At 43.1% G+C, this 26,730-nt stretch overlaps 1 protein-coding gene across 3 annotated transcripts in view; it reads right to left on the bottom strand.

Annotated features, from left to right (window-relative positions):
- The window catches only part of NOS3 (nitric oxide synthase 3), a 937,759-nt gene that overhangs the window by 309,534 nt on the left and 601,495 nt on the right, over positions 1-26,730 (bottom strand). For 2 of the 3 annotated variants that reach the window (XM_069645958.1, XM_069645959.1), the window contains exons 15-16: positions 7,388-7,450; positions 1,645-1,761 (exon numbers count right to left, since the gene is read on the bottom strand). In XM_069645958.1, coding sequence (XP_069502059.1) covers positions 1,645-1,761; positions 7,388-7,450 — 180 coding nt within the window. The remainder of the gene's footprint in view (positions 1-1,644; positions 1,762-7,387; positions 7,451-26,730) is intronic. The other variant, XM_069645960.1, reaches the window with a different exon arrangement.

Below are 26,730 nucleotides of genomic sequence, written 5' to 3'. Positions count from 1 at the left end.
AAAAAGAGCCAACGCTGGTGCAATCAGCTCCCCCTACATAGCCCCCAAACTCTGGAATGTCCTACCCAATGCACTCAGAGCAGAACCGTCTCTACTCACCTTTCTCAAGTCCCTCAAAACCACGCAATTCACATAAGTATCTCTTTACACCTCAGTCTACCCAGCTACTCAATGTATGAAATCCTACGGCAAACAGGAAATGCAATTTTTTTCTGTAACTAGAAGCAATAACCAAATGTATAATCTTATGTAACTGCTATGCTTTTCTCCCTTGTAACCATCAAGATTACCTGTAACAGCGCTACAATGCCTAGGGGCTGATGTGTGCTTTAAAAATCCGAATAAATAAATAAATAAATAAAGCTCTGTTTTCAACTGTGTCATTCTCATCCATAGCCTGCTCTTTTCTCTGTCTTTGGTTTCCTCCCCCCTTCGCTCTCTTTCTTACAACTGTCTATAAATCTACCCATGGTCTTGCTCCCCTTTATCTTTCCTTGTTACTGTCCTGTGTGCTCCCCGGGCCCTTCATTCTGCTAATCAGTTCTTACTCTCCACCCCGGAAATCCCTTGTGCGCAATCTTGCTTCCATTCCTTTTCACTCCTGGCTCCTAAGCTTTCGAACTTTGAGGCCAGATCATCAACTTCCTTACATCTTTTTCATTCACAACTAACACTATATTTGCTTGGTTCCCAATCCTAGTTCGGACTCTTGCGTCTGTCCTTTTCTACACCTTTTTGCTTATTATGTACTGCATTTGATTTTGTTGGCTATGTGGTCCAGCACTTTGGAGAAAGCGCTTTATAAATCAAATAAAATGTAAACAATATCTTGTTGCACATCAGCATGGATTGTATATAACAGCACTGAAGACTTGCTAAAAAAATATAAGGCACATCAGCATGGCGCCCAGCCACTGTGGGTCACCAAAACCATACGTTCGCAAAAAATTCACGGACTTGGTGTTGATTGTTCAGTAGGACTGGTTCAGGGTCAGAAAGCCTTCTAACACACACTGAAAGGGTCTACAGATCAAAAGTGGACAGGCCTAAAGGTAAACCAGTGAATTTCTTGTTTTAAACATAATGGTATTGGTTTTTAAGATTATCACAAAAAAGACCATGAAAGAGAAAGTAACTAAATATGACATGATCTAGAAAATTCATGTAATGATCTACAAGGCCATACCATTAGTTAAATTATCCACTAATGGAATATGTGTTAGACAGATAACACTGCGCTGACACACGACAGACTATTGGTCATTCAGAGTGGAGGCTAGCATGTGATTAACTCTGCCCCATCCATCTGTCACTTGCCTATCAGACATCCTGCCACTTTCCCTCCCTCTCTGAAATTAATTTGGCGATTGATACATACTAGTCACATCTCTGGTGAGTAACTAAAGTTTTCTAGAACAGCTCAGAGGGTAGGGGTTTAGTTGAAGAGACTCTTTACTGGTTTGGTTTCAATCGCTCTACTCTGAACTGGTGGGGAAAGGTCTGGCATTAGAAACGCTAGATTGCGTTGTTTGAATAAACACTGATAGTAGTGACAGCCTAATTGGATACTCTCTTCTGTATGGATTTCTGATCCCGCCAGGGGCTGAAGCAGAGGACATTCAGCTTACTCAAACTTGGCATTACCGTAGCGTGCCGAGCGGGCCTGCGCTGTCTGTGTTACTAGACTCCTTCCTCTTGTTCTTCCAGGACGTGACGAGTGGATCCGTCTGGGACACACTGTTGAAGCGAGTCTTGTAACTCCTGAAAAAGGGAGAGAGGGAGAGTAAGTAATTCCAGGTAATACAACGGGCAAGACTAGAGGTTCACAGATACCAGGAAGATCAACAGCACACTGTGCAAGGTGGAACAAACCACGAACCATGGAGAAACGGTGATGACCACGATACACATGCACACAGACATGTTTCAAACAAACACGCAAGCACGATATCGAGTCTTAATTGTAACCAAGTAAATCCCGCTAAATTAATTTCCATATAAAAAGTTGGCATGCATTTATTCTTCCCAAAATGGTAAAATACATGTACCCATCCATATAATAGCCATGCCAAATATTAAACACTTGGCCCCAATATCCTAGGACTTTAGTAAGAAAAGTAATAGTCAAGTCCTAAAATAAGTGGGATGTACCTGATGCTGGGTAATACATTGTCTGAAAGTGAAAGTAACATTCTCTTAAATTCAAAACAAGTAAAGAATATGCATTATTCATTATCCATGCAATTTCATTCTAACACATAATAAAGGGAACACATAAAGGTATTATTGATTAGGTATATCTATTTTGTTTTAGCAGAGGATATTTTGTGACCGTTACAAATACATTTTTATCATGTAATTATTAGATGTGGCGTTGATATAAAAAATACACTACCAGTAATATATATGAATGTGAATTCATTTGTTTTGTCTCCTTTTGTAAACCTTATTCTATTGCTTTTCTGATAATCTGCTGCCATCCTGGGCCCACTCTCTTCCTTCTGCTATGATCCGGATTCCCTTTTCTAATTGATTCTTCTGTTGTCTTCACCTTTTGTTCTGCTGGGGGACTTCAATCTTCATTTATCTTCAACTCATGCTTCCTTCCCTTTACTTTTTTTGCTCAAACCGATCATCCTATTCACTGCGCCTCCTCTAGGTCCCATTCTTCAGATTCCTTTCTTTGTTGACTTAATCTTCTCATCCACTCCTGATTCTTCTGCCCTAACTACCCCCCTTCTATGCTTCTGATCATTCTCTGCTTTCTTTTGTTTTTCATCCCAGTGTGTTCCTTCTTCTCAAGTTCTTTCCCTTAATCTTAAAACCTTTGGTATTTTGACCTTTATCTTATATTTGTCTCACTCCCTTTCCTCTTTTGTAAATTTCTCCTCTCTACTGGCCGACTGTTCCTTCTCATCTTAATTCTAATCTTTGTTCCTCTCTTGACTCCCTCTACTCAGCTCATTACTTCTGTACCGCATATAACCCCCTCAACCTTGTCTTACAACTGATGTTCTTTATTAATGTTTTTCTTAGCGCCATGATGAACGGCATTGGAAAAAATCTCACTCTCTGACCTTAACTTACTTTATTCTTTGCATTCTTTCTATGACAACACTTAGCTAAGAAACAATACTTTTTCAGGTGATATTCTTTGTTTTTCCCTTCATACTCATGTATTTCCACTTACTGATCACCTCTTAAACCTGATCCTCTCTTCTCTATACCCTGCTGATCTTGCAAACTTTTTCTCTAATTAAGTTGTTTAACTCATTCCTTTTACTTTTCCTCCTACTTCCTCTTCTCAGCTACTTATTTCTTCTTCCCTTCTCCTTGCCTTTCTAACTTTTCTCTTCATTCTGACGCAGTTACTGCTCTTTTTATTTCTCGTGCCCATGCCATACCGCATCTCTAGTTTAGCACGTGCTTGTGTGGATCCAAACATAAGGAATTCTGTTTTTGCCCCATTAAAGCAGAGTCCATTTGCCGTCATTCCTATAGGGGAATTACAGAGCTCTGCCAATTAGCCTCACTCAAGAGGACTGACCAAATGTTGAAATGTGACTTGATGCTAATTAGTTTGTTCGATTATAAAGGTTTTCATTTTAGGGGCGTACTTTCGACAGCGTTTTTAATGCATTTCTGTTGCGCATTCTGTTCGTATTTTGTATTCCCAGCTGTATCTGAGCCCAGAATAAATAGCATTACTTCTTGCCTGGTGTACACCTCTTTTTTAGATTACTTTTGTAATTTTTACTGATGAGTTCCGAGGCAACCCGCAGTACATTTTCATGTATAGACAGGTGTCCACTTATCTTGATCACCATTCTTTCTTACCTCCACATCAATCAGCCTATCATCCCATCACTCACCTGAAACTCTCTACTTAATCACTAATTCACTTCTTTGTGCATGTCACCCTATGCTGTCTTTTATTCGGATTCTGTTGGATTTTTCTGCTGACTTTGACATAGTCAATCACCCAACCCTTCTTAACACTACTGTATTTGTATGGTTCTGTTCTAGAAATTTTTGATCAAACTTTTGTGCCGGTAAGCACTCTTCTCCACTCCCTCTATAATATACTATTTCTCTGAGCTCTGTGCTGGGCCCTCTCCTTTTCTCACTTTACACTACTCCACTTTCTTCTATCATTGCTTCCTTTGGTCTGCCCGATAATTTCTATGCTTATGAGTCGCAGATGTTCGGTTCTTTTTCTGCATTTACTGATACCCTTCACTCAACTCTCTTGGATTGTCTTTTTGGTATCGTGAAAAATCTGCCAAAGTTGTCACTAGACCCCGTGGGAGGGTCTTCCCCCATGTGGCTAGGGAAGAGCAGAGGTTACCTGACTCCAACCCTGAGGGTGGCTATCTGTGGGAGACCAACCTCGTGGAGTGTAGATGGCTCACTAGAAGACCTGTCATACCCCCCACACCCCCAGTGAGGGATAAAAGTCACCAGTCATTGCCTTTCGAGCTATGTGCGACATATTATATATAATATGGAACTTCCTGTTAAAAACCATAGACGAACACATACTTGTTCCTATGGGCCTACTGGGACAAGGAAGAGGAGGCGAGTAATCAAGATCACAGTGCAGGCTAGTTCTGAACAGGTGATCAATGCTGGGAGCTTTAAAACACCCGACAAGTCGGGAAGATGGGGATGCACCATGCCCAAGGCTGGTTGGGAAACCGGAGAGACGCTGAGCAGATCTGAGAGCAGGCAAGATCATGGAAGTGTCGGAAGAAGAGGCTCCTAGACCAGTGGTATGCTGCGCGAAAGTAAGGAGCCTATGCGACACTCTACTGAGAGAACCACTGCAGTGCGAGGCCTGGGGAGCCTACGCGATGCTGGCCAGAAAACTAAGCTTACTGCTGGGCAATGCGCAGACTGCGAACGTCGAAGCAGCCAGGAGAGACTGGTAAGACCACAGACAGATTGGGGTGCTTCGAGGCGTACACTGCATACCCATTCAAAGTAATTGGAAAGACTCAGAGAACCGGAGCAGGGGGGGCTAGGGGAACCTGGCAAGCACATGAAGTTGTGAAATTGTGGGATCTGCACCCATATAAAGAAAAGTCTGAAAAAGTCCTGGCAGGAGAGTATATTAGGCAATTTGAATGCAAGTCTGGGACCACACCATAAAATAAAAGTAGTCAAGCCTTAACCAAGTCCTGGCAGGAGAGTACACCAGGCCCCTTTTGTTTATGAGTCAGGAGACTCACCCCTGAACTGTGTGGAATGCAAAAAACGAAAGAAAGCAAGTCTTGTGAAGGATTGACAAAACCAAGTAGGGAAGGAGCAACTTCTTTGCCTCTTTTTCTTTTATTGTGATCTTAAGAGAAACCCTTTCTACCAAGGGGGGAGGGTAATTTTTCGATAGGTCAAACCATTACCACGTTTTTAAAAGTATTTGGAAGACCAAGAGGATGGAAATACTTTCTTAGCATGTTTGGGTTAAACCTATAAACCACTGTGCTGAAAGCAAGCAAGAGGAGAAAGTAAAGAAACCTTGTAAATGTGTGAAATCCTGCAGAAGACACACAAGTCCCTTGGAAGAAAGAGATTGTAAGGAGAAGAAAGGACAATCAATTGATACAAAATCCTTACCATATGTGAAAGTGGTGGAAAGGCTGAGAGAAGGTGAACACCCTCTTGGCATTTATGAAATTGTGAACTGTGAAAGAACTAAGAAACTTAGGGGAAGGGAACCACCTTGCAATGATGCTGGAACTTTTGGTTGTTTTTTTCTATGACAACCTTTTGGAACTTTGAGTTTAACTTGTGAACTACAGCTGCACGTGGCATCTCAAGAACATTAAGCCCTTTTGCACTTTATGACAAGTTTAGCATGTGAGGGTCAGCGTAGGGGTTTGCATATAGGACAGAAGACTTTTACTTTGGACATCTTGACAGAGACCGTAGTTAGTTTTGTTGAGGCAGGGAAACCCCTCCTAGAGTTATGAAAAAATAGGCTTTTCTCCAACCCATTTCTTTTAATAAAAGTTTATAGCAATCATGATACCTCACACTATCCAATCCTGGAGGCACCCTTGTTTCCTTCACTGCAGTGCTTTTAAAATTGATTTACTCGTTTTCCTCTGTTCTGCTCACTCTGTGTTCCCAGACCTGCTCTTTCCTTTCCTTTTCTCCCTCATTCCTCTCCTTTTCCTCCACTCCACATGTTATAAGCATCATCTTTGATTCTTCTCTCTCCTTTTCTTTGCATATCTCCAATGTTTCTGGGGTGTTGCAACCACAACATTTGCAAAATGTGTTCCCTTCTTTCTTTTCATGTGGCTGAATTATTTATTTGTGCTCATGTCCTTTCTCATTTGGACTATTGTCATGGTTGACTAGTCAGATTGCCCGCTTACCAGCTTGTTCCTCTTCTTTTTATCGTTAATTCTACTATTCTGACACTTTTCTGTCTCTCTCTCACATACTCTTATTTCTTCTTTACTTCATTTTCATTTCTAACTTTCCTTTGAATCTTGTCTTTTTTCATTTTCTCTCCCTTGTCAATAAGTGTTTACATGGTTTAACCCTTCCTCATCTTTGTTTCCATTTATTGCCCCTCACGCAATTTCTTTTCCCAATCTCAATTCCTACAAGTTGTGACTAAACCTCCCTGTGCTCAGTCTCGTTTTCATTCTTTTTCAACAGTTGCTCCTAAGCATAGGCTTTCGTTGCCTCATTTAATTTGTTTCTCTACTTTCTCTCTCTTTTCCGCTCTTGGTATCTTCCCTAGCCGAGTATATGCTATTCATGTTTTGTTTAGAAAACCTTTTACTGTTTTTCTGTCATGTAGAGCGCTTTGCAGAGAGCACTTTATAAATACATTAATATATTTTGTTTTTGTTTTTGCAAAGGTGGTTCAAGTAAAATGTTTAAACATGTAGACATGTTAATGGCGGTTTTGTTTTAAATGTTTTAATAGTAAGTAGAGTATGTCCACATTTATAGGGTGGAATTTATGTTATGTGGAAATTCAGGTTGGTGAAAAAAGACATAGCTCAACTAGCACAGACTCTGATAGCTACAATAGTGCAAGCAAGCCCAATCGAAGGTGGTTGAGCTATAGATTGGGCTGAAGCCCAAACATTTGGAATGAGCATTAATGCTTGTGCTGCAGCCCAATCTTTCATGCACAAGCTTAGACTAGTGTTGGGTTCTTTTTGCAACGGGTTTCCAACAGTAGAATAGCAATTCTCCTACTAAAAGATGTTGTTTTGATTTAAGTCAGAGGGAAAGAGCCGCACAGCTGTTCTCATGCCAAAATCTATATGGGGCAAACAGGCATGCAGGCACACACACAGGCAGGGGCCCACTTGCACCCCCCCATTTCCACACCCAAAACCTTGTGTGCAATCCTTCCTACCCCCCTTTATTCCTTGGTGCTCGGAAGCGTTTGTTTCTCTGCAAGTAGCAATGTACACAACTCCTAATAAATAAATAAATGCATACTCAGTTAATGATGCACTTGCACATTTATACACACACTCTTGAATCGTAATATCTAATAGACTCCTACTCACTTGCACACCGAATCACTGACAAACTTACTGCGACACACCAACTTGCTTGCTATTAAGTGTAGTGTGTGAAGTGTGTATGTTTATCAGTGTGACAAGCAAGAACATATGAGGTAAGTGTGAATTGAGAAGTGTATCTGGTGAGTGGAGTGAATGAGTGAAGTGAGTTTGTGAATAAGGGTGTGGCTCTGAAAGATAATTGTCTGCATGACTGGTTGTGAGTGTGTGCTCATCCTTCTACAGACACTCACACCGATACAGACACACACACACACACACATGCTCACCCATACACACATACGCACACACACACACCCTCAGTCATTCATGCACTCACCCATACATACGCACTAACACACACAGACATATTCACACACATCCATACACACTCACCCATACATATTCTCACACACCTATCCATACACTCACCCACACTCACTTACCTATTCACACATCCACATTTACACACACCAGTACACATTCACTCATTCAGACACTCACCCATTTACATATGCACTCAACCATACACAAATCTATACATGGAATGACTCATACAAGCACTCTCCCAAACACACTTGCCCACATTTTCTAAGTTGTTTAAGTCATTTGGAAGACATTACCATGTGGGGACTTGGGTTTAGGTCCCCACATTGAAATCAAGTCCCCACAACGTGTAAATGCTTTCATACCCAAGTCCCCACAAGGATAGTGACAAACACCCACCTATGCACACACACTGACCCATACATACCCACAGACACATTCACATTCACCCCTGCTCCATTCACAACCCACACCCATTCACCCCCCTGCCCATACACACCCCATCCACCTCCCCACCCATTCACCCCAAGCCATCCACACACACCCATCCCCACCCTCTACATGCCCCCATTCACACACACACACTCACCCATGCCCATACCCACCTATGCACACACATACACTCTCTCACACAGGCACACAGTCACCCATGCATGCACACACTGTTGTGCATGCACACAGTGACCTATGCCCACCAACAAATTGTCTCCAATGCCCCATGCAGACACACTGCCCCATTCACACACACTGCCCCATTCACACAGAGCCTTAATCACACATGCACCTATTCACACACCCACCCATTTACACACACCCACTCACACAAACACACATCCACATTCACACAATCCATACACATGCAACCAAACACACGCACACACACACTCACCCACACACCCATATACGCAGACACTCATATACACATGCACCCATACACAGACTCACACAGACCCCCCACAGCCATTCACATATCCCCACCCATTCACACCCCCACCCATTCATAAACACCCTCCACCACCCATTCACACATGCCCCCCATTCACACATGCCACCCACACACCCCACCCATTCTCACCACCACCTATTCACACACACCCAAACCCATTCAGTCCCACACTCTCACCCAAACCCACTAAAAACCCCACCCATTCACACACAATCACTTACACGCCCACCCACTCAACCCCCCACCCATTCAAACACCCATTCACCCCCACCCACTTATTCCCCCATCCACTCAAACGCACACCTTCACACACTCACTCATGCACCTATTTTAAATGTTTGGGATTATTTAGTTTATTACAAACTTAACAATTCCATTCCATCTTTCATCACATCAATTCATTCCATTCCAGGAGAGCACCAACAAAAAAGCTGAATAAGAAGAAGTGGAAGAAGAAGAAGAGAAGAAAGCAAACAAAAACACATCTAAAACCCTAAAATACTACTAAAATTTAGAATATCCTTAGATTCATAATTCAATTCATCAACATATCTTAAAATCTAATTATTATCTCTCATTCATTCATTTTACCCTCACCCTTTCTTCTCCCTTCCTTAATCAAAAGAAAGCTAATACCTTCCATAAATCTTATTATAGCAAATGTCATCCTAAAATGAGTGCCACCACATAATATTTAGCAACCAATTTTCTTCACCCATCAATCAGTATTCCCATCCAAAATTACCCAAAAATATATTTCTCCAGTCATTTAACCCTGTACAGTTCATAACCAAATGTTGTAGTGATTCCACTTGGTTACTTACTTCACAGCCTCGACACCCCTCATCTTTATAATCCGTTCCCATGTTTCAAGCTCTCATTATTTCCTTGGTAGGTAATAAATTCCTGCGAAAACGTATAAATTGGTCACAATATCTACTCAGGAATTTTCCCATGAATTTAGGCAGCCTATTTAGATGTTTAACATTCTCTCTCAAGTGTGTAACCATTGCATACTTATTCTTTTTCTCCCATGTTTATCTCCAATCATCTGCCCACAAAATTATTTTCACCGAATCTGGATTCATTTTCAATTGATCTTCCGACACTCCAAATTTTATTAACATCTTCTAGAATGCATTACACCATAATGTTAATGTTCCATCAGTTTCCCTACCTGCTTTCAAAATATCAAATTTAATTTTGCTGTCCCCAAAGATCATTTTCCTTAACAGTGATAACGTTGACCATACCCCTCACACATACATAGACATCAGCCCTAGCTTGTATCTAATATCAGCTATCGGTACACAATTTGGGAGACTTAATGCTCTCTGCCAAAATATTCCATCTAGTGTATCCCACGTCTCCCAAGGAACACCCAACAATGCCTCTGCGCCATAAAGAATTGTTGGAGCAGCTTTCTGCTCATAAAACAATATAAGAGGTGTCATGGAGAAACTACCAAATTTCCAATGAATTTTCCTGGCGTGGGTTGCTAAGCTTTTTGTTTTAGTTTAAAGCTCCCTAATTCTAGTCCATTCATTTCCATAGCTGTTAATATTCATTCCCATGTACTTTACGGAATCTGATGGTCTAACTATAGCCTCTCACAAGGTCCATCTCAATGTTACATTCTTCTTTACCCCAGCCGGTTGAAAGACTAATATCTCTGTCTTTAGTGCATTTATTTTAAGACCATTTAGATCTACATACTTCTGCCGCATTCCTAATTTCTGCTGTAACCCGATTTTGCTCTGGTCCACTTTAACGAAATTATCCGCATATAGCAGCCATCCAATAGGCGTCTCTGCAATTCGAGGAGGGAATATCTTAGATTCTTCCATAGCCTCTTTTATATCAGAGAAAAATAAACTAAATAGAGACGGTGCAAGATGACAACCCTGTTTTAAGCCCCTCGCAGTGCCGAGATCTTTAGTCATTAGCCCTGATTGACTAACCAGAATGGATGTGTTTGAATATAACGCTTGCATGGCTTTCATTAAACCATTTGGACACCCCCACAACGTTAACTTGCTCCAAAGTAGTTCTCAATCTATTCTATCGAAGGCCTGCTCAAGGTCAATAAAAGCAAGGTAAAATGTTTTCCCCTCCTGCAGTGCCTTTCCATTTAATATTTAATAGATTAATCAAAAATAAATTCAGAGCCCGACCACCGCCTTTGCAGAGTCCTGCCTGTCTTTCATCTATTTTTCTCTCTTTGGTTACCCACTCCTGTACTCTTCATATCAATACAGCCGCAAAGAGCTTTCCTAACACATCCAACAGTGCTATCGGCCAATAATATTTCTCCTCTTCTCTATTGCCCTTTTTAAAAATAGGCACCACCACTGCCTTTTTTCCAAGATGGAGGAATTGTCCTAGTTCTAACCATCTGTGTAAAGAACGCCATTGCAAAACTAGCCCACTCCTGTGGTGCTGATTTAAGCACAGCATTTGTTAATCCATCTGGGCTCCGAGCACCATAGCTACTGACCTTTCTGATCAACTCAAGCAATTCTTCCTGTTCAAAAATGATATTCCAATCATCTACTTTAGTTGTTACCTCACATTTTAAGTTTTTGAATACTTCTCCGAAATATTCAACCCACCTAGTTTCCGACACCTGATTCATTTTGATAATCTGATGCTTTTAATCTCCTTCATTTAACAACTTGCACAATTCTCTATTGCACCCATTTATAAACTCACCCATACAGACATTCACCCATACAGACACTCACCCACACATACTGCCCCAACCCATTCACACCCTCACCCATTCACATGCTCAGCCATTCATCCCCCAACCATTCACCCTTACCCCACCCATACACATCCCATCCATTCACTCCCACCCTCCCATTCACACCCCCCCACTCACAACACCCACCCACTTAACCCGCACCCGAACACACCCAACCATTCACACACTCACCCATTCACACACACACCCAACACCCATTTACATATACACACCCATACAGACTCACCCATACACCAATAAACACTCGCCCATGCACCCAAAAACATAATCGCCCATGCACACAGAGTCTCCCATGCAGTCACCCAAGTCACACATACACATGCACAGTCATTCATGCACACGCAGTCGCTCATGCACAGTCACCCATGATCACACAACACACTCCCACCCCCACCCATTCACACATACACCCACACACTCAAACCCCACCCATTAACACACACCCATTCACATACACCCCACCCATTTACCCCCACCCACTCCTACCAGCACCCACACACAATCACAAACTCATTCACACACCCATGAATACACTCACCCATACAGACACACTAACACGTACCACCCTCAACCCAATCACATCCTCACCCATTCACACCCTCAGTCATTCATCCCCCATTCACCCTCCCACCCATTCACCCTCACCTCACATAAACACCCCATCTATGCACTCCCACCAACCTATCCATGCCCCCATCAACACCCCCCCACCCACTCACATACCCCACCCATGCACCCCTACCAACTCACATACACACCCAACATCCATACACACTTGCCCATACACCCATAAACACTCACCCATACACCCATAAACACACAGCCACCCATGCATACACACAGTCACCCATGCACACACATAGTCGCCCATGCACAGTCACCCATGCACACACAGTCACCATGATCACATAACACACACTCCCACCCATCCACACACACACACGCACACACACTTGCCCATGCGCACTGTTGGGTGTCTTGACCCACGTTCAAGTTATTATGCTACAACATTTGGTGCTGTGGGCTTAGAAAATCCAAGATGGTGGAAAAAACCACATTTGCGCCAAAATCCAGGAAAACCGTGCAGTTTGTGCGCACACCAAAACGGTCGCCTGACCTGCCAGCCACCAGTGTAAGCGTGAGGGGCCAGAAGTGCCATGAGCGAAATCAGTGCTAAGGAATATGGTGCTGTTCAAAATCTGTTGTTATTGATGTCAAAAATGGGTGCAATACTGGTGCTCACCACTACCAGAAAGCCAGCGTTTTAAAACCACCAGAAACTTGTGAAAAAACTGAACAAATGAACCCAAACCAGGCCAAAGAAAGACTTGCTAAGAGGTGGATACAATGTAAAACTATATTCTGAAATGACGGTTAGGAAGTAATTGTCTAATGTATGTATTGAAAATAGCTGGGGATGTCAGCAGCTTAAGTGAATTTGGGTTTAAAGCCACTAAAATCGAAATGTTTAGAATAAATGAGTGACCTACTTTTGAGTGTCACATAGGTTGCAATTGTTTAAATGTCATAGTTTTGAACATACAATCGGTGTTCTAGCTGCATGTGTAAAAATTGCAAGTTTGGTTTGAATGTAGAAAACTGGGAACCAAAGTGACATTTAGCTGAAGCCTGGCTTAAAGAGATTGAATTCTGCCTGATAACTACCCCCGACAGGAGTTGAAACTTGATCAGCAGCTGTGTTCCCAGGCCTGGCTGCAATCTGCTGCCCCTGCCAAAAGGAGATGACACCTCTCTGATTGAATTAGGGGAGTGGCACCTGGGGACTGCAGGAAACTGAACAATGAGCCTTCCTTGGCCCAGGCAAATGTTAAATTAGGGGGGGTCGTAAATGGCTTCCTCTTGGAAGGAAATGGGAGGGGCGCTGCATCTGTGAGCAACTTGAGTTGGAGGAAGTGGACAAACCAGAAATTCCACCATGTGCTTTGGGAAACCACACCCCTCTGGGCCAGAGCATAATTTTAAAAAGATGGATAATTCATAGTACAGACTTGTCAACATTATATAATTAATATCATTATTCTTGTGATTCTTCTGTGCACATTTTAAGAGGTGTTAGAACTCTGTACCATGTTCTGAGGCAAAACCCCATGAATTATGGAGATTGCAGACACGGGTTCACACTAGAAAAATGAAAATTTACTGGAATATGTGTAGAAAGGCGGTGTACATTTGTGCCATTTTTGGTAAACGTCCGATATTGGTAAACCAACTAAAAACGAAAATAAGTTGTCATTTTTTAATGCAAGCTCTTAGGAAGATCAGAGTTGAACAAGAATGTACCTTAAGTCATCTGCAATCTGTACATGTAATGTCAACCACTTGTGTATCTGGGAAATATGTTTAGTTATGAAAAGGATTTTCTAAGGTAAAAGCAAATGGGCGTTTCTTCAATAGACTAAGACTCTGACTCACTCTGACTCACTGCTCCCTTCTCAAATCAGGTCAAAGAGAAATCCTTGACCTATCAAATCGTGAGTGGGTTGGGCAAAGAAAGTTAGCATCCACACCCATTTTCAAAAGACATAAGAAGAGCCACTGGAAGCCAGACAGGGACATTCATTTTCCAACCTTCAACTGAATTGAATTCCTGCGCAGCACGCTGACGGAGAACTCCAGAACTTCACTCCAGAACTTAAAGCAGAGAGGCCTGGACCACCAGCTAAATCCTTTTTCAGCAGGCCTTCAGATTCCAGCAATCCAACCAAACTATTCTACAGCCGGGCGAGCTGTTGAATTCTTTGCCAAGACCTTTTGCCAGAACCGGTAGCAGACCCAGAAAGAAGTGATGACAGCAGAACCACAGATCATAACCAGAGAGACCAGAACCAGAGATCCAGACCGCGGTGAAGTGCAGAGCTGAACCAGGGAGCTGTGGCTCCAATCCTTTCTAGCCAACCGGACCATGAGAGTGTTCTCCCCTTCCACTTGTGCCGACCCCATCCAAATCACATGTGGAGTCCCACAGGGCTCCTGTGTCTCACCCACTATGTAGAACATCTTCACCAAGCCATTGTTCGACAGGTTGGACAGACTGGGTGTCACCTACACTAATTACGCAGATGACACCCAGATCCTCAAACCTTTTCGGGCAACTATGAAGCGGACCTGGCTCTGGTGAATAAAATTTACATCCTCATTCAAGCATGGATGGCCACTCATGGCCTCTGCCTGAACGACGATAAAACTGAAATCCTGCTCTTCGGTTCAGACCACAACTTATCCAAACTCACCCCGGACTATGCCTCATTTAACATCGATAACAACACTATTAAGGTTATGCGCGAGGTCAAAACTTTAGGTTTTTACCTTGACTCAGCTCTTACCCTCAAAAAGCAAGTGAACTCCCTCGCCTCCTCAACCACCTACAGGTGTAGACTTATCCGTGCCGCCAGACCCTTCCTGTCCAGTGCCAGCTGCCTCACCTTGGCCAATGCCCTTGTCGTGTCCAGACTGGACTATTGCAACGCCTTATACTCAGGCGCAAACAAGTCAGTCACTGACAAACTCCAGAGATTACAAAATAACGCTCTCAGAGCAGCTCTGAACATCCCACGCAGAGAGCATATCTCCAAACACCGGACAGAAACCCACTGGCTAAAGATAAAAGACAGAATCCTCCTTAAAACTATTTCCCTCACCTCTAAATGCCTCAACAATCAAGCAACCCCCTACCTAGCGGAAAGAATCAACTGGAGACCCTCCAACCGACTGACGAGATCTGCCAACACCTTCCTACTGGAAGTCCCTAGATTCAAACTTACCACAGCGGGCGGTGTGAGCTTCCCAGTTAGAGCTGCACAATCATGGAACACACTCCCATCCGACCTTAGACGCCCTCTACCCTACACAAGATTCAGATCCCACGCCCTCAAATGGCTGCACAACAACGACATGCAACGATCCTCATCCTAGCGGTAATGCTACAACCTGTTAAGATGTTATTCTTACGCGCTTAACCTTTGTTATTCTATATGTACTGTATCACCCATTGTAAGTAACCATTGTTTTTCTGTAATAGACTGTGTCAGGCATTGTAACTTAGCTTCGAGTCCTCTTGTATTGCTGCGCCCAGATGCCCACAGGCTTGAAGCGCATTACCAAATAAATAAACAAACAAACTTCAGAACCACCCACCAGGAGACCAGTCCAACCTGCTGACCAGACCCTGATGGCCTATTTCAAATTCATAGTGTGAGTACTTAGCCAGAACTGTGCAAAACCAATCTCTTAGCTTAAAACAATCTGTTTCAAAACATTTGAACCTGTCCAGAACTGCATCATAGGAATCGTGTGTTCCTTCTCCGATTTTAAACCTGTAAAAGTGTTGTTTTGCCATTTTGAATCATTATTTCATTTCTGAAAATCTACCTTCACGAAATCGTCCGTATCTCTTGAACCGTTTGTGCTTTCATTTTAAAAATAAGATTCTAGGCTTTCCAACGAACCCAGAACCGACTTTCTATTCATTATACTTTTTCCGTAATCGCGCTCGACGCACTCGGATAAAGTGCCACGATTTGCGATTTGGCTCAAATTTCTTCACTTGTCAAAATAGCAGCTTCTTGCTTTCTTTTGCTGAAATTCGTTTGCAACTTGACAATCATTCATAGAGCATTGCTAAAGTGATCCTGAACTAATTTGAAGTAGCTATCACCCACCCTGAATCTCTTATAGGGAATTAAAATCATTTTTAGCATATTTTTCGCTTCTTTGCATACCACCTTTAAAGTACTTTGCCTGTGTTTAAAATCATCCCCGTTTCTCTAAGCTTGCTAGGGGGGGAACTGAATTTGTATTGTACTGTGATTGTATTCCTGAAGACTGTGTGTTATTTCCATCTCCTTACATTGCATAGGGGGGAGTGAATTGTCAGAGAAAAAGTGATCATATTATCTTTTGCTGAAATCATATCAAGTTTATTTCTGTACTGCCTTTTATTCATCTTTGCATCTCCTTGAAACTATAAAGCATTCCCAGCTACCTTGTTCTTTCCGTACCAACTCCTAAATAATAAAATAAGTGTGCTAGTATAACATTATCCATTGTTGATCGACATTATTCTCATAAGTGTGATTTCAAATATTAATTTTATTATAAAAGTGTGATATATATCTATTGTTTAATTTTTCAAATAAACCTTTTCAATTTGCAAAACAAATCTACTTCTTGGCTCAGTGGGATCAGGGGGATTCTAAGAGAGGGGCGTTATACAAAGGTTCATCATTCAGATTATAACTTGTCATAAAAATATATAAATAAGGGTTTCCATCAGCATCCCAGACTAGGCATTGACTTAGCTGTAGTGGAATTGAAGCCGTTAACAGCACACACACTCTTGCTCATACACACACTCACTCATTCACTCACACACACTCGCCCATTCACTCGCACACACTCGTCCATTCTGAGAAAAAGCCTCTTACTTTGCTTCACATTTATAAAGTCTGACACTATCCTCATGCCCGAGGAGCTCCATAATGGCAGACCTTCTTTTGTGCTATCGTACAGTTTGGAGGTATTCTTGTAGGGTATTTTTATATCATGCACCTATTTATGAACGGCACAGCGCTGTGTAAAGGGGGACTTGCAGACACACAGAGATCATGTTATAGAAGGACATATGGTACAGACAAGAAGTTGAATAGTTCTGGTGGTGATTATTGCAAGTATGGAGGCTTATTGTCAGGGTACCTAGAAAAGCAGCAGGGACTGACACAGATCTGTTAAATCAAGATAAAAAGTGGCAAGTACAGGTTTGTAGGAGGGCCGGGTTTTGTAATTGTTATTTATATAGCACCTTCTACCATTATTATATTCTCAAAGCGCTGGTAGTGGGAATGCCCTCAGTGTACTGAAGTCCAGAGTGTTGCAGATCACAGAGTAGGATTACAATGCGTGTGTGTATTTGGCCACAATAAGGCTTAGCGGGCTAGCCAGGATCCGGTAAAAAAACACACGAAGATCAGGCAGGTGGATGGGTGCTGAGAGTGGTCAGGAGATGGCATGAGTGCTAGAGACTAGCTATGTGTTCAGCGTGACTGAATTTGTCATAAGTGGTCAGTGCTTACTGACATCAGGTTGTTGAGGCATAGTCTGGTGTAAGTAGGCTTAAAAACTAAGTGTCCAGTTGGCCTAAATGTTGTCATAGGTGCATTCTACTATGAGTGGATGTATAGCCAAACCTGCTGCATAATTTCCACCGAGGTGGTGCATTTATACGTATCAAGAGCATCGATGGAACTTATCTTTGATTTCGCTCTGTCGTCTGAAAGTCTGTGGAAGAAAAGACCAGCTACCCTCGTAGACTCTTCTAGGCTTCATGGGGGGCTATCCTTAAGTCTTCTTAGCACAATAGACTGGCTGACCCAGTATACCTACTAGGCGGCTACCATAGGATTTAGAATAGTAGGGTTCTCTGGGCGCCATCGAATGGCTTCCTTTATAGACTTACTAGACGTCTTGCTGGTTCTATGTATGCTCCTAACAGCTGTCTACTAATTGCGATATCAGGATTCCAAGGCTGAGCTAGGATCTTTAAGTGTAATGGATGGATTACCAGCATATATCTGGGTTGTAAAGGCAGCTAACCTCCTGGGCGCAGCACAAATGGCCATTCTCGAATCAATTTAATGCACACACTACCCATACGGCTGCCAACCTAAGTTCTTCAAGACAAATGAGTCTACTAAAACTACACTGTTTCTTCTAATGCAAGCATGTGCTAAACTTCACAATTGTTCAAGAATAACAAATGTCCTCTAACAATCAATCTTAGTGTAACTCATTGCTTGTCTTTCATAGATAAGTAAAACACATTTCCTACCTAAGCAACCTATCTAAGTGTAACACAATTACAATCCCTCACAACAGCCAAGGCATGCCACATTCCTGAAAATCCATCCAAGTGTCACACATTTATTGCCCCAGCAGTATACCTAAGTGTAAACACATTCCTGCTTCAGCAATCCATCTAAGTGTTACACATTTCCTACCCCCAAAATCAATCTGAATACAGCACATTTCCTACCACCAAACATTCAACTAGATGCATCACTTTTCCTACCCCCAACAATCCATCTAATCAAACATTCTAAGCGCTTTTAGAATGCAAAGCAGTGGGAAAATGCCCCGGATTCAAAACTACAGTAGTGGTAAAATGTACATGAATTTAAAATATACAGTAGTGGGGAAAACACCTAGATTTAAAACTCACAGTATTGGGAAAAAAGCACCTAGATTTAAAATATACATTAGTGGAAAAATGCTCCTAGATTCAAAAACTCACTTAGATTCAACAGTGTAATGCAAAACCACTTAGATTCAAACTTTGGCAATATGATGAAATACCAGTTACACAATTAGGCTAGATGCAAGTAGGTATAGGATAATGAGCTAATAAGAGTGGTGGGTTTTTACAGGAGTGCAGTTATGGCTGCACACCCTGCCACACCACACTTACCTTATCAGTTGCTGTAGGTTGTCTGCTTCAGGCGTCCCGGGCAAACACAGAATGGAGTTGCTCAGTAGGGACCTGCCCTTTGACTCTAGCCCTTCACCAGATGGCTGCCCAGAAAAGGTTGCCCCGGGATACATTCTTAAGAGGCGGCTTCCTTTGATGGAGCAGCCAATCACGGGCACAGAAGGTGGGCCGGTGGAGGGCACGGGAGGGGTCATACAACAAACAGAGGTGCAACAGAGCCCAGAAAAGGAGAGAGAAAGCTGAAAAAGGAAGAAATGGAGCACAAAGATAGCAAAATGGAGGCGGGGCAGGGAGAGCAAGAAGAGGGAAGTGAACGCGTCGCCCAACAACCACAGGTGTGGCAGAGGCTGGAAAGGGAGAGAGAAAGCAGAAAAAGGAAGAAATGGTGCACAAAGATAGCAAAATGGAGGAGGGGTGCAGAGAGCGAGAAGAGGTCAGGGAAGGGGTCGCACAACAAACACAGGTGCGACAGAGGGCAGAAAAGGAGAGAAAAAGCAGAAAGAAAGGAAGAAATGGAGCACAAAGATAGCAAAATGGAGGAGGGGCACAGAGAGCGAGAAGAGGGCAGGGGAGGTCGCATAAGAAATACAGGTGCAGCAGAGGGCAGAAAAGGAGTGAATACGCAGAAAAATTTTGAAATGGTGCACAAAGATAGCAAAATGGAGGTTGGGCACAGAGAGCGAGAAGATGGCAGGGGAGGAGAAGCAGAACAAACAGGTGAGGCATATGCCGGAAAAGGAGAGAGAAAGCAGAAAAAGGAAGAAATGGAGTACAAAGGTAGCAAAATGGAGGAGGGCGCACAGAGAGCAAGAAGAGGGCAGGGCACTCCACTGTGTCAAATAAATGTGAATGAGGGTAGTATTATTCTATAGACAAAAGGTGTCTGATATGGTGATTGTCTCGTTTCAGGACTTTGTGGGTGTGTGTTGGTGGTTGTAAAAGGGTCTTTTGTATTTTTTTTAGTTTATCTGGGATTTTTATAAAGTGTGAGCATGGCAATAAAATGCCACAGACTGCTGTTCAATAATCACATATGCAGAAATACAAAATTCACACTTCAAGCTTAAATTACAGGTGAGTAACAAACAACAATAAAGAGATATAAAAACAGGTCAAAATCCGATTAAACCAATAATTTTTAAAAGGCAGAATTTCATAACCAAGCTTTTAAAACTTTCCAGAACTTTAAACAAACAAATCAGCATGTTTCAACATTTTACCGCAGCACCAGAAAAATGAACGGGTCAGAGTCACTGTACTTTTAAACCTAGGGACTTCAAGACGTAGCAAGTGCCTTCTGCGAAGGGCTCCGTGCCTCAGGCATATTTTAATGTGTCATATAAATAAGAGGGAGACTAAACATGAATTGATTTAAAGACAGCTTTTGAAGGGGCCAAAAAAGATGTAGGGAAAGTTATTAACAGTAAAATCCCAAAATCAATGCATGAAAGAACTAAAGATTGCACTAGTAGACGAAAATGTGTAGTGTTTCACTGCTCTCAGAGACAACAAATAATAGTTTGCTGATTTCACCAATTAATGAATGTGAGGGACTAATGATTAGAGTCTAGCACAAACCTAACGATTTGCCAGAATTAGCCAAATCTAAAGGAGTCCCTAGAATTCCTGCAATGTGGAACCATTCAATAAACCTCGGATTCGGTGCAGAAATAATAACATCCATGTTTTGAATTAATTCAGCTTTAGAAAATGGGATCCATCCAATATTCAATATCTACGAGACATTCTCCAAGCCGTTTTAGGTCACCATCAGACGCAATTTTTATATAAAGCCGAGTATCATCTGCATATTGATGCATACACATTATATTTTAACACAATTTAAAAAGAATAGGTTGCATTGAACCTTGATGCACTCTGAATGGCACTGAAAGGGGGCCAGAAGGTGCATGGCTCGTTTGATACTAGTTGATGATAATTTGTTCAAAATAAACGTAACCAATCCAATACCACTCCTCCAATTCCCATTCACTGTCCTAGAGCTTCCAGGAGGACCTCATGGTCAATTGTATCAAGTGCTGCCGATAAAATCTAAAAGTACAACAAACAGGAGACCCCATCATCCAAGCTTTTAAACACATCATCCATGATGTGCAAGGCTGATGTTTCACTGCTGCAACCTGCTCTAAATCCAGATTGAAACTGCTAGTACATTTTGAGTTTGTATCCATACATGTAATTAGCCAGCAGCCATTTTCTCTAAACTTGCATCCCGTTCCCTTTCCTCATAGGGGTATTTTGAGCGACTGAAAGAAGATTGAACTAGACTGTCCATCTTTGACCTTCTATCAGAAAATTATTTGTGTGGCTATTTTGGGCCCGATTCATGGAATATTTTGCACGGTTCAAAATAACTTTGCACTGCTGAAAAGTGACTTTGCACTGCAGACACAAATCCAGATTCATGGAACTGTGAAAAGTGTATTATTACAGTGCAAAGTCAGTATAAAGTCATTTTTGCTGTACAAAATGAATTTGCACTGACTTTGCACTTCAAAAATACATTTTGCACAGTTCCATGAATTAGGGTCTGCAGTGCATAGTCACTTTGAAGTGTGCAAAAAATTCCATTTATCGGCCCCTTTAGGTTTTCATAATATGTTTTGGTTTGTCAGACAATTATAACGTTCTTATTACAACTACAATATAGCTAATGATAATTAAAAATTAACCTTGTACATTTTAAAAAGAGCGACATAGTACAATTAAATAATTTACTTTAATAGCTTTCTTTGTTTATCAGAGTACACACTATTTTGTCGCTCAAACTATCCTTCCTTCCTTCCTTCCTGGCAAGGATCACGCTCAGATTAAAACGGTTAACCTCTGAGCATCAACACAACCCCTTCCCCACAAGAAATGTGTTTCACTGTTATTGCGCTGCTTAGCTCTAGCAATTGTGCACCTAACAACATAATTCACCCCATACAGAGAGCAAGATAGAGACACAGAGTGAGACAGTGAAGAAGAGGGTGAGCTAGATTGGTAACGCTAGTATAACATGGCGTTCACTCCTCAGCAGGGGGGGTGGCACTTGCCGTTAATGGCACACCAGCCCGAGCCATGGTAGGGCTGAGCGAAGCCGTTCCCGGCCATATCTGCACCCCAATCACCTGGGTGTGAAAGCCATTCGTACCCCAGGGTTCATCCAGGGTGCAAATGGCTTTCTTCTCCCCTACCCCCCCCAAGAGATTTGTGATGCTTGCGCAGCCAATCTCATGGAGTGCGGGGGTTAGGGGGGATTCAAGATGGCCGCCGTTATCGTGAAAAGGGAGTAATTCCCTTTTCCATTTCAATGGCGGCAGCCAGAGCAGAAAGTGCAGTGGACCGGAGCTCAAAGCTTCGGTCCCGCAGGTAAGTGTGGAGGAGGGAGAGGTGGAAAGAGGTTTGGTTTGGGGGTTTGCGGGAGTGGAGAGGCAACAGGGAGAGGCTCCCTCTTGCTTTCCCACATAATTCTTTTTTTTTTTTTTAAATGATGCCACCTGGGAAAGGGCCTCGGGTGGCATGCAAAGCGGGCGGAGAATGTATATTCTTGCCGCTGTTCCAGCCACCTGATTAGCCAATGGCCCTTGCCCGGATGTGAATATAGCATAGACCCAACATATCCTTTCACTGCTTTTAAAGGACATTTACATGTCCTTAAACACCCAACACAGTGCCCAACAGACCATCACACAGTGCCCAAAGACCATAGCATATACCCAACTGATCCAGCCGAAATTAGAGCATCCAAAGGGCACTCACAATGCTCGCAATAGTGTGTAAGCAACTGTGACACGACCTCAGGCTTAAAGCACCTCGGCGCCTTGCTTGCATGTTACAATCACAGCATAAAATGAAACATTTAACCTGTTTACTCTCCTGTAAGCAACGCACCCACTATGCAAAATACCTAAACCATTAACAAAGACCTGCGGTCTTAAAGTCCCTATTCGGGCCCACCCCATCAAAACGGAAGCGCATGTTCTCTAACTTACTGTCCATAAAAGAAAAAAAAATGAAAAGGTCTTTTCTCAGGAGAAAGCTTTGTTCTCAGAAAGCAAAGGGTTCCCTCTTCGATACTTTGCGATTTGTAACTGTGACCGGTTGGCCAATGTTGTGCTTCAGTGCATCCTGGAATTAAAGGATCACCCATGCCGTGGCAGGGACGTCAGCAGTGCAGGGGAACATCTACCGCCGGGGGCAGAAGCCGAAACACTGCTGGGGACCGGTTTACAGTCATAACTTAGAAGTGAAAGTATAGCCTTGATATGACAATGCTCTGCAGTGCGTGTGGGGGGGGGGGTGGAGGAGTGACTAAACTTCGCAAAGCCCATTTTCTCATTTGGAATTGAATACTAGTTGAGTAGTGCAATTGCATCGTTGATAATCTATCCCTACTTCATTGTAGTAACAGCTGTATCGTTTGCAATTTGGTTTAGAAGGAATATCAAGGCATCAGTCGTGGTAGGGCAGCAGAGTGGCTTAATGTCCATGCCGCACAGGACTTTGTGTAACCTGAGGTTTCCAGGCTTCAGAGCAAATCATATCCATTCCGTGTTGGTGTTTGAGTACAGTTTCATTATCATAAGGTTTTACCCGAAAGTACTGTTCAACAAGTTATTGGTGTTGCCCTAAGGTTTTGAAACGATTGCTTTATGAGAACAACCCCGCCCCACCCTCCCCCCGCATTGCTTCCCACTGAAGAAATTCCAGATGACCAGTTGCCCAATGTTTCTGTTGTAGCCAGTAGCAGTTCAGGGCTTTGTATGGAAATTGAACTCTATAGCCCCAGGGTCATCAACTGGAATATTGTTACACATACCACGTGCAGATGAACTTATTGACAAGATAGTCTCTGCCAAATACATGAGTAACTTTGACCTGACGGCTGGGCACTGGCAGTTTGGTTTGAATGACAGAGTGGAAGTGATGGCAGCACTTTAAAGACCAAAGGACCTTGTAACATGTTCAGGAACCAGACCCTGTCAAGCGGGATGGGGACCCCTCTCACTCGGTGGCAGAGGCATACGAGGGTCGTTGCCAGAGCCAGTCCTGCCCCAGAAGCGGACTGGGGAAGTTGGGAGGGCCCTAGTCTCTGTCCCCTACACATGTCCCTGGTTACAAGTGAAGAGCAGGCTCGGACTACACGATAATTCACTGAACACAGAGCTAAATATGCAGGCACAGATAACTGCATCTGCTCTGGAAATGATATCGCAGTTGGTGCAACATGATTATTCAAATGGGCAGAAAACCTGCAGTATTATATTGCGAATTGCGATGCCATACCGCAGATTTTATGCCCTCCGAAATAAAGGGAATGCACTCTGTGCAGGTGTCAACACCTCACCCTCGTGACGCTCAAAAAAGTACAACATGCTACAGCAAGTCTTATCGCTGGCATCAGAAAATACAAGCATATAACCCCCACATCCAGAAAGTCACGCTGCCGGTTGATAACTGGGATCAGCTTCATAACAGCCTGCCTTACATGTAATGTAATCTGGACCAGGGTCCCAGCGCCACGTTACCTAGCTGGAAAGGTACCCCATCTCTGGAGGTCAGTGTAATTACCTCAGAGAATTGCAATTGACCACATGTAAATATGCAAATAAAGACCCCAAAACGAACTCTGAATTTGACTTTTGTATGAAGTTTTGATTATCAACCGGTACTCCCATTACTCCGAGGCCTTCTCTTCCTCTTCCCAGTCCTTACAGAACCTCACCTGGAGTAGGCTGGGGATAAGGATCACCTCCACCAAACCTCATCCTGCCTCATCTGGCCACTTCAGCCGGTAAGGTGAAGTGTCCAGCGGAAGAGGGTCCTGGATTGTAACTGAAGAAGTGGGCAGCGAAGCAGACGGTCATATGATATGATACAATATGACATTTATAACGCGCCTATACACAAGTGTTTCAAGGTGCGACGGGGCAAGGGAGAATTCTCCTTCTATGGATAATTTCCCTCACCTAGTGAGTCCCCCAGTAGCTTTGAGCCTTTTTTCCCACTCTTACCTGTCTTTTGCCATGTGTGTTTTCACCGTTTGTGTGATTTTGAGCTCTGGAGCACACCACTACAAGAGCCCCACTTTTTGTGTTACATAGCACCTTCAGTGCAGTGACACAGGGTTGTCTTTTAGACTTCCCACTGACTCAATTTTTCTGGGGCTGACTACTGCCCCCCAGAAACATGTAAAGTTACCATTAACTTTATGTAGTCACTTTAAAACTACCGACCCAGTACACCCCATCTTACATGGAGTACTGGAAAGGGTTAACTCCTACCCCTTTTTGTCTGTGCCTCTCTGAGCTTTGTTTTGCTCTTTAAACATTTAGACTTGGCTGGTGGCAGTGGTGTCTACCCTAATTTTTCTATCGCGATTATATTATATAAACGTGGTATTGTTCCAGGCTACTGTGGTAGTCTCGCACTTAAACCCACTTGCCCAAATACTTTTTATTTCAACTCCGATTGGGTTTAGTCACCATTTCTTTTTGTTAAAGTCCTTCTTGTGTTTTACTTTGCATGGCAAACTAGGTTTGCCTTCTTTGTTCACCGTCTTTTGGCAGGCTTCTGCAGAGAAGCCCTCCTCTTGGCGCCTGGGCGTTTAGGTGGGCTGAATGTGAGGGAGGGGTGTAGTCACCCCCTGCACAGGGTCTCCATGGAGACCGAAATCGCAGTTTGTCATGATTGGCTGAGGTGGTTGTCCGGGCAGGACAACACCCCTGCTGGGTGATTGACAGCCAGGCTGTGTGAACGGGGGATTTTCGCATAAAAGGCAGGACTCTTGGGCTGGAAGTCAGAATCGCCACTGGGACAGCAAGGAACTGAAGAGAAGCGGAGAAGAAGATGGCTGCTGCAACCCCGAGTCCCAGTGAAGTCCTGCTGCAGTCCTGAGTTATCTACACTCCAAAGACCAGAGAAGATCCAGTCCGGAGTCTTCTTCCCTTGAGCCTGGTGGGGTCAACCAGCTCATCTTCCACAACCAGAGGATCCCCTTCGTGGTTGAAATCGCTGCACCCTGCTGTAGTGGTCTGGATAGCCATCTGAAGACCCTATCCTGTTTTAAAGGAGCATACCTTTTATTCACCATCGCTGCTTCTGGCCTCGTCCCTGGGTAGTGCAGATCGCTCCAGACGTCGTCCTTCTTGTCACCACGACACCACGACTGAAGCTCCAGGAACCGTGAGTCTGCAGGAAACTACCAGGAACAGCTGCCCTGGCACCAGCTTCTTCAAGGAATAAGGTACTGGTGTCTGACTTCGAGGAACTAGGATGAACCCTTTTCTCCTCACTAAAGGCTTGTCCTTTTCTTCCTTCCCTCTTAGAACTTTTGCCTCCTCTTCTGACAATATCTGTCTGTGTGATCCTTGACAAACAGGAACCCTGTTCCGCCTAACAATGGCACAGGCCTATTGACTTTTATCTTTGGGTTAGAAAGTGTTCTCTGATTCTGTCTGCCTTGAAAAAAGTATTGCCTATGATTTTTGCCCCCAACTCTCTTGTGGTAACTCAGGTGCTAAGTGTGTTTCTTCCCGCGGATACGCGTATCTTTAGTAAGACCGAACTGTCATTACTGTCAAAAAGTGATTGCATATGTATTCACGGTAACGTCTTTTGTTTCATACCACCGGTCTGTTAAATC

The sequence above is a fragment of the Ambystoma mexicanum genome, chromosome 2p, assembly GCF_040938575.1.
Source record: "Ambystoma mexicanum isolate Mex_15411 chromosome 2p, UKY_AmexF1_1, whole genome shotgun sequence".
NCBI lineage: Eukaryota > Metazoa > Chordata > Amphibia > Caudata > Ambystomatidae > Ambystoma > Ambystoma mexicanum.
The sequence above is the reverse complement of the archived record's forward strand: the minus strand, read 5'-3'. Positions and strand labels throughout refer to the sequence as shown.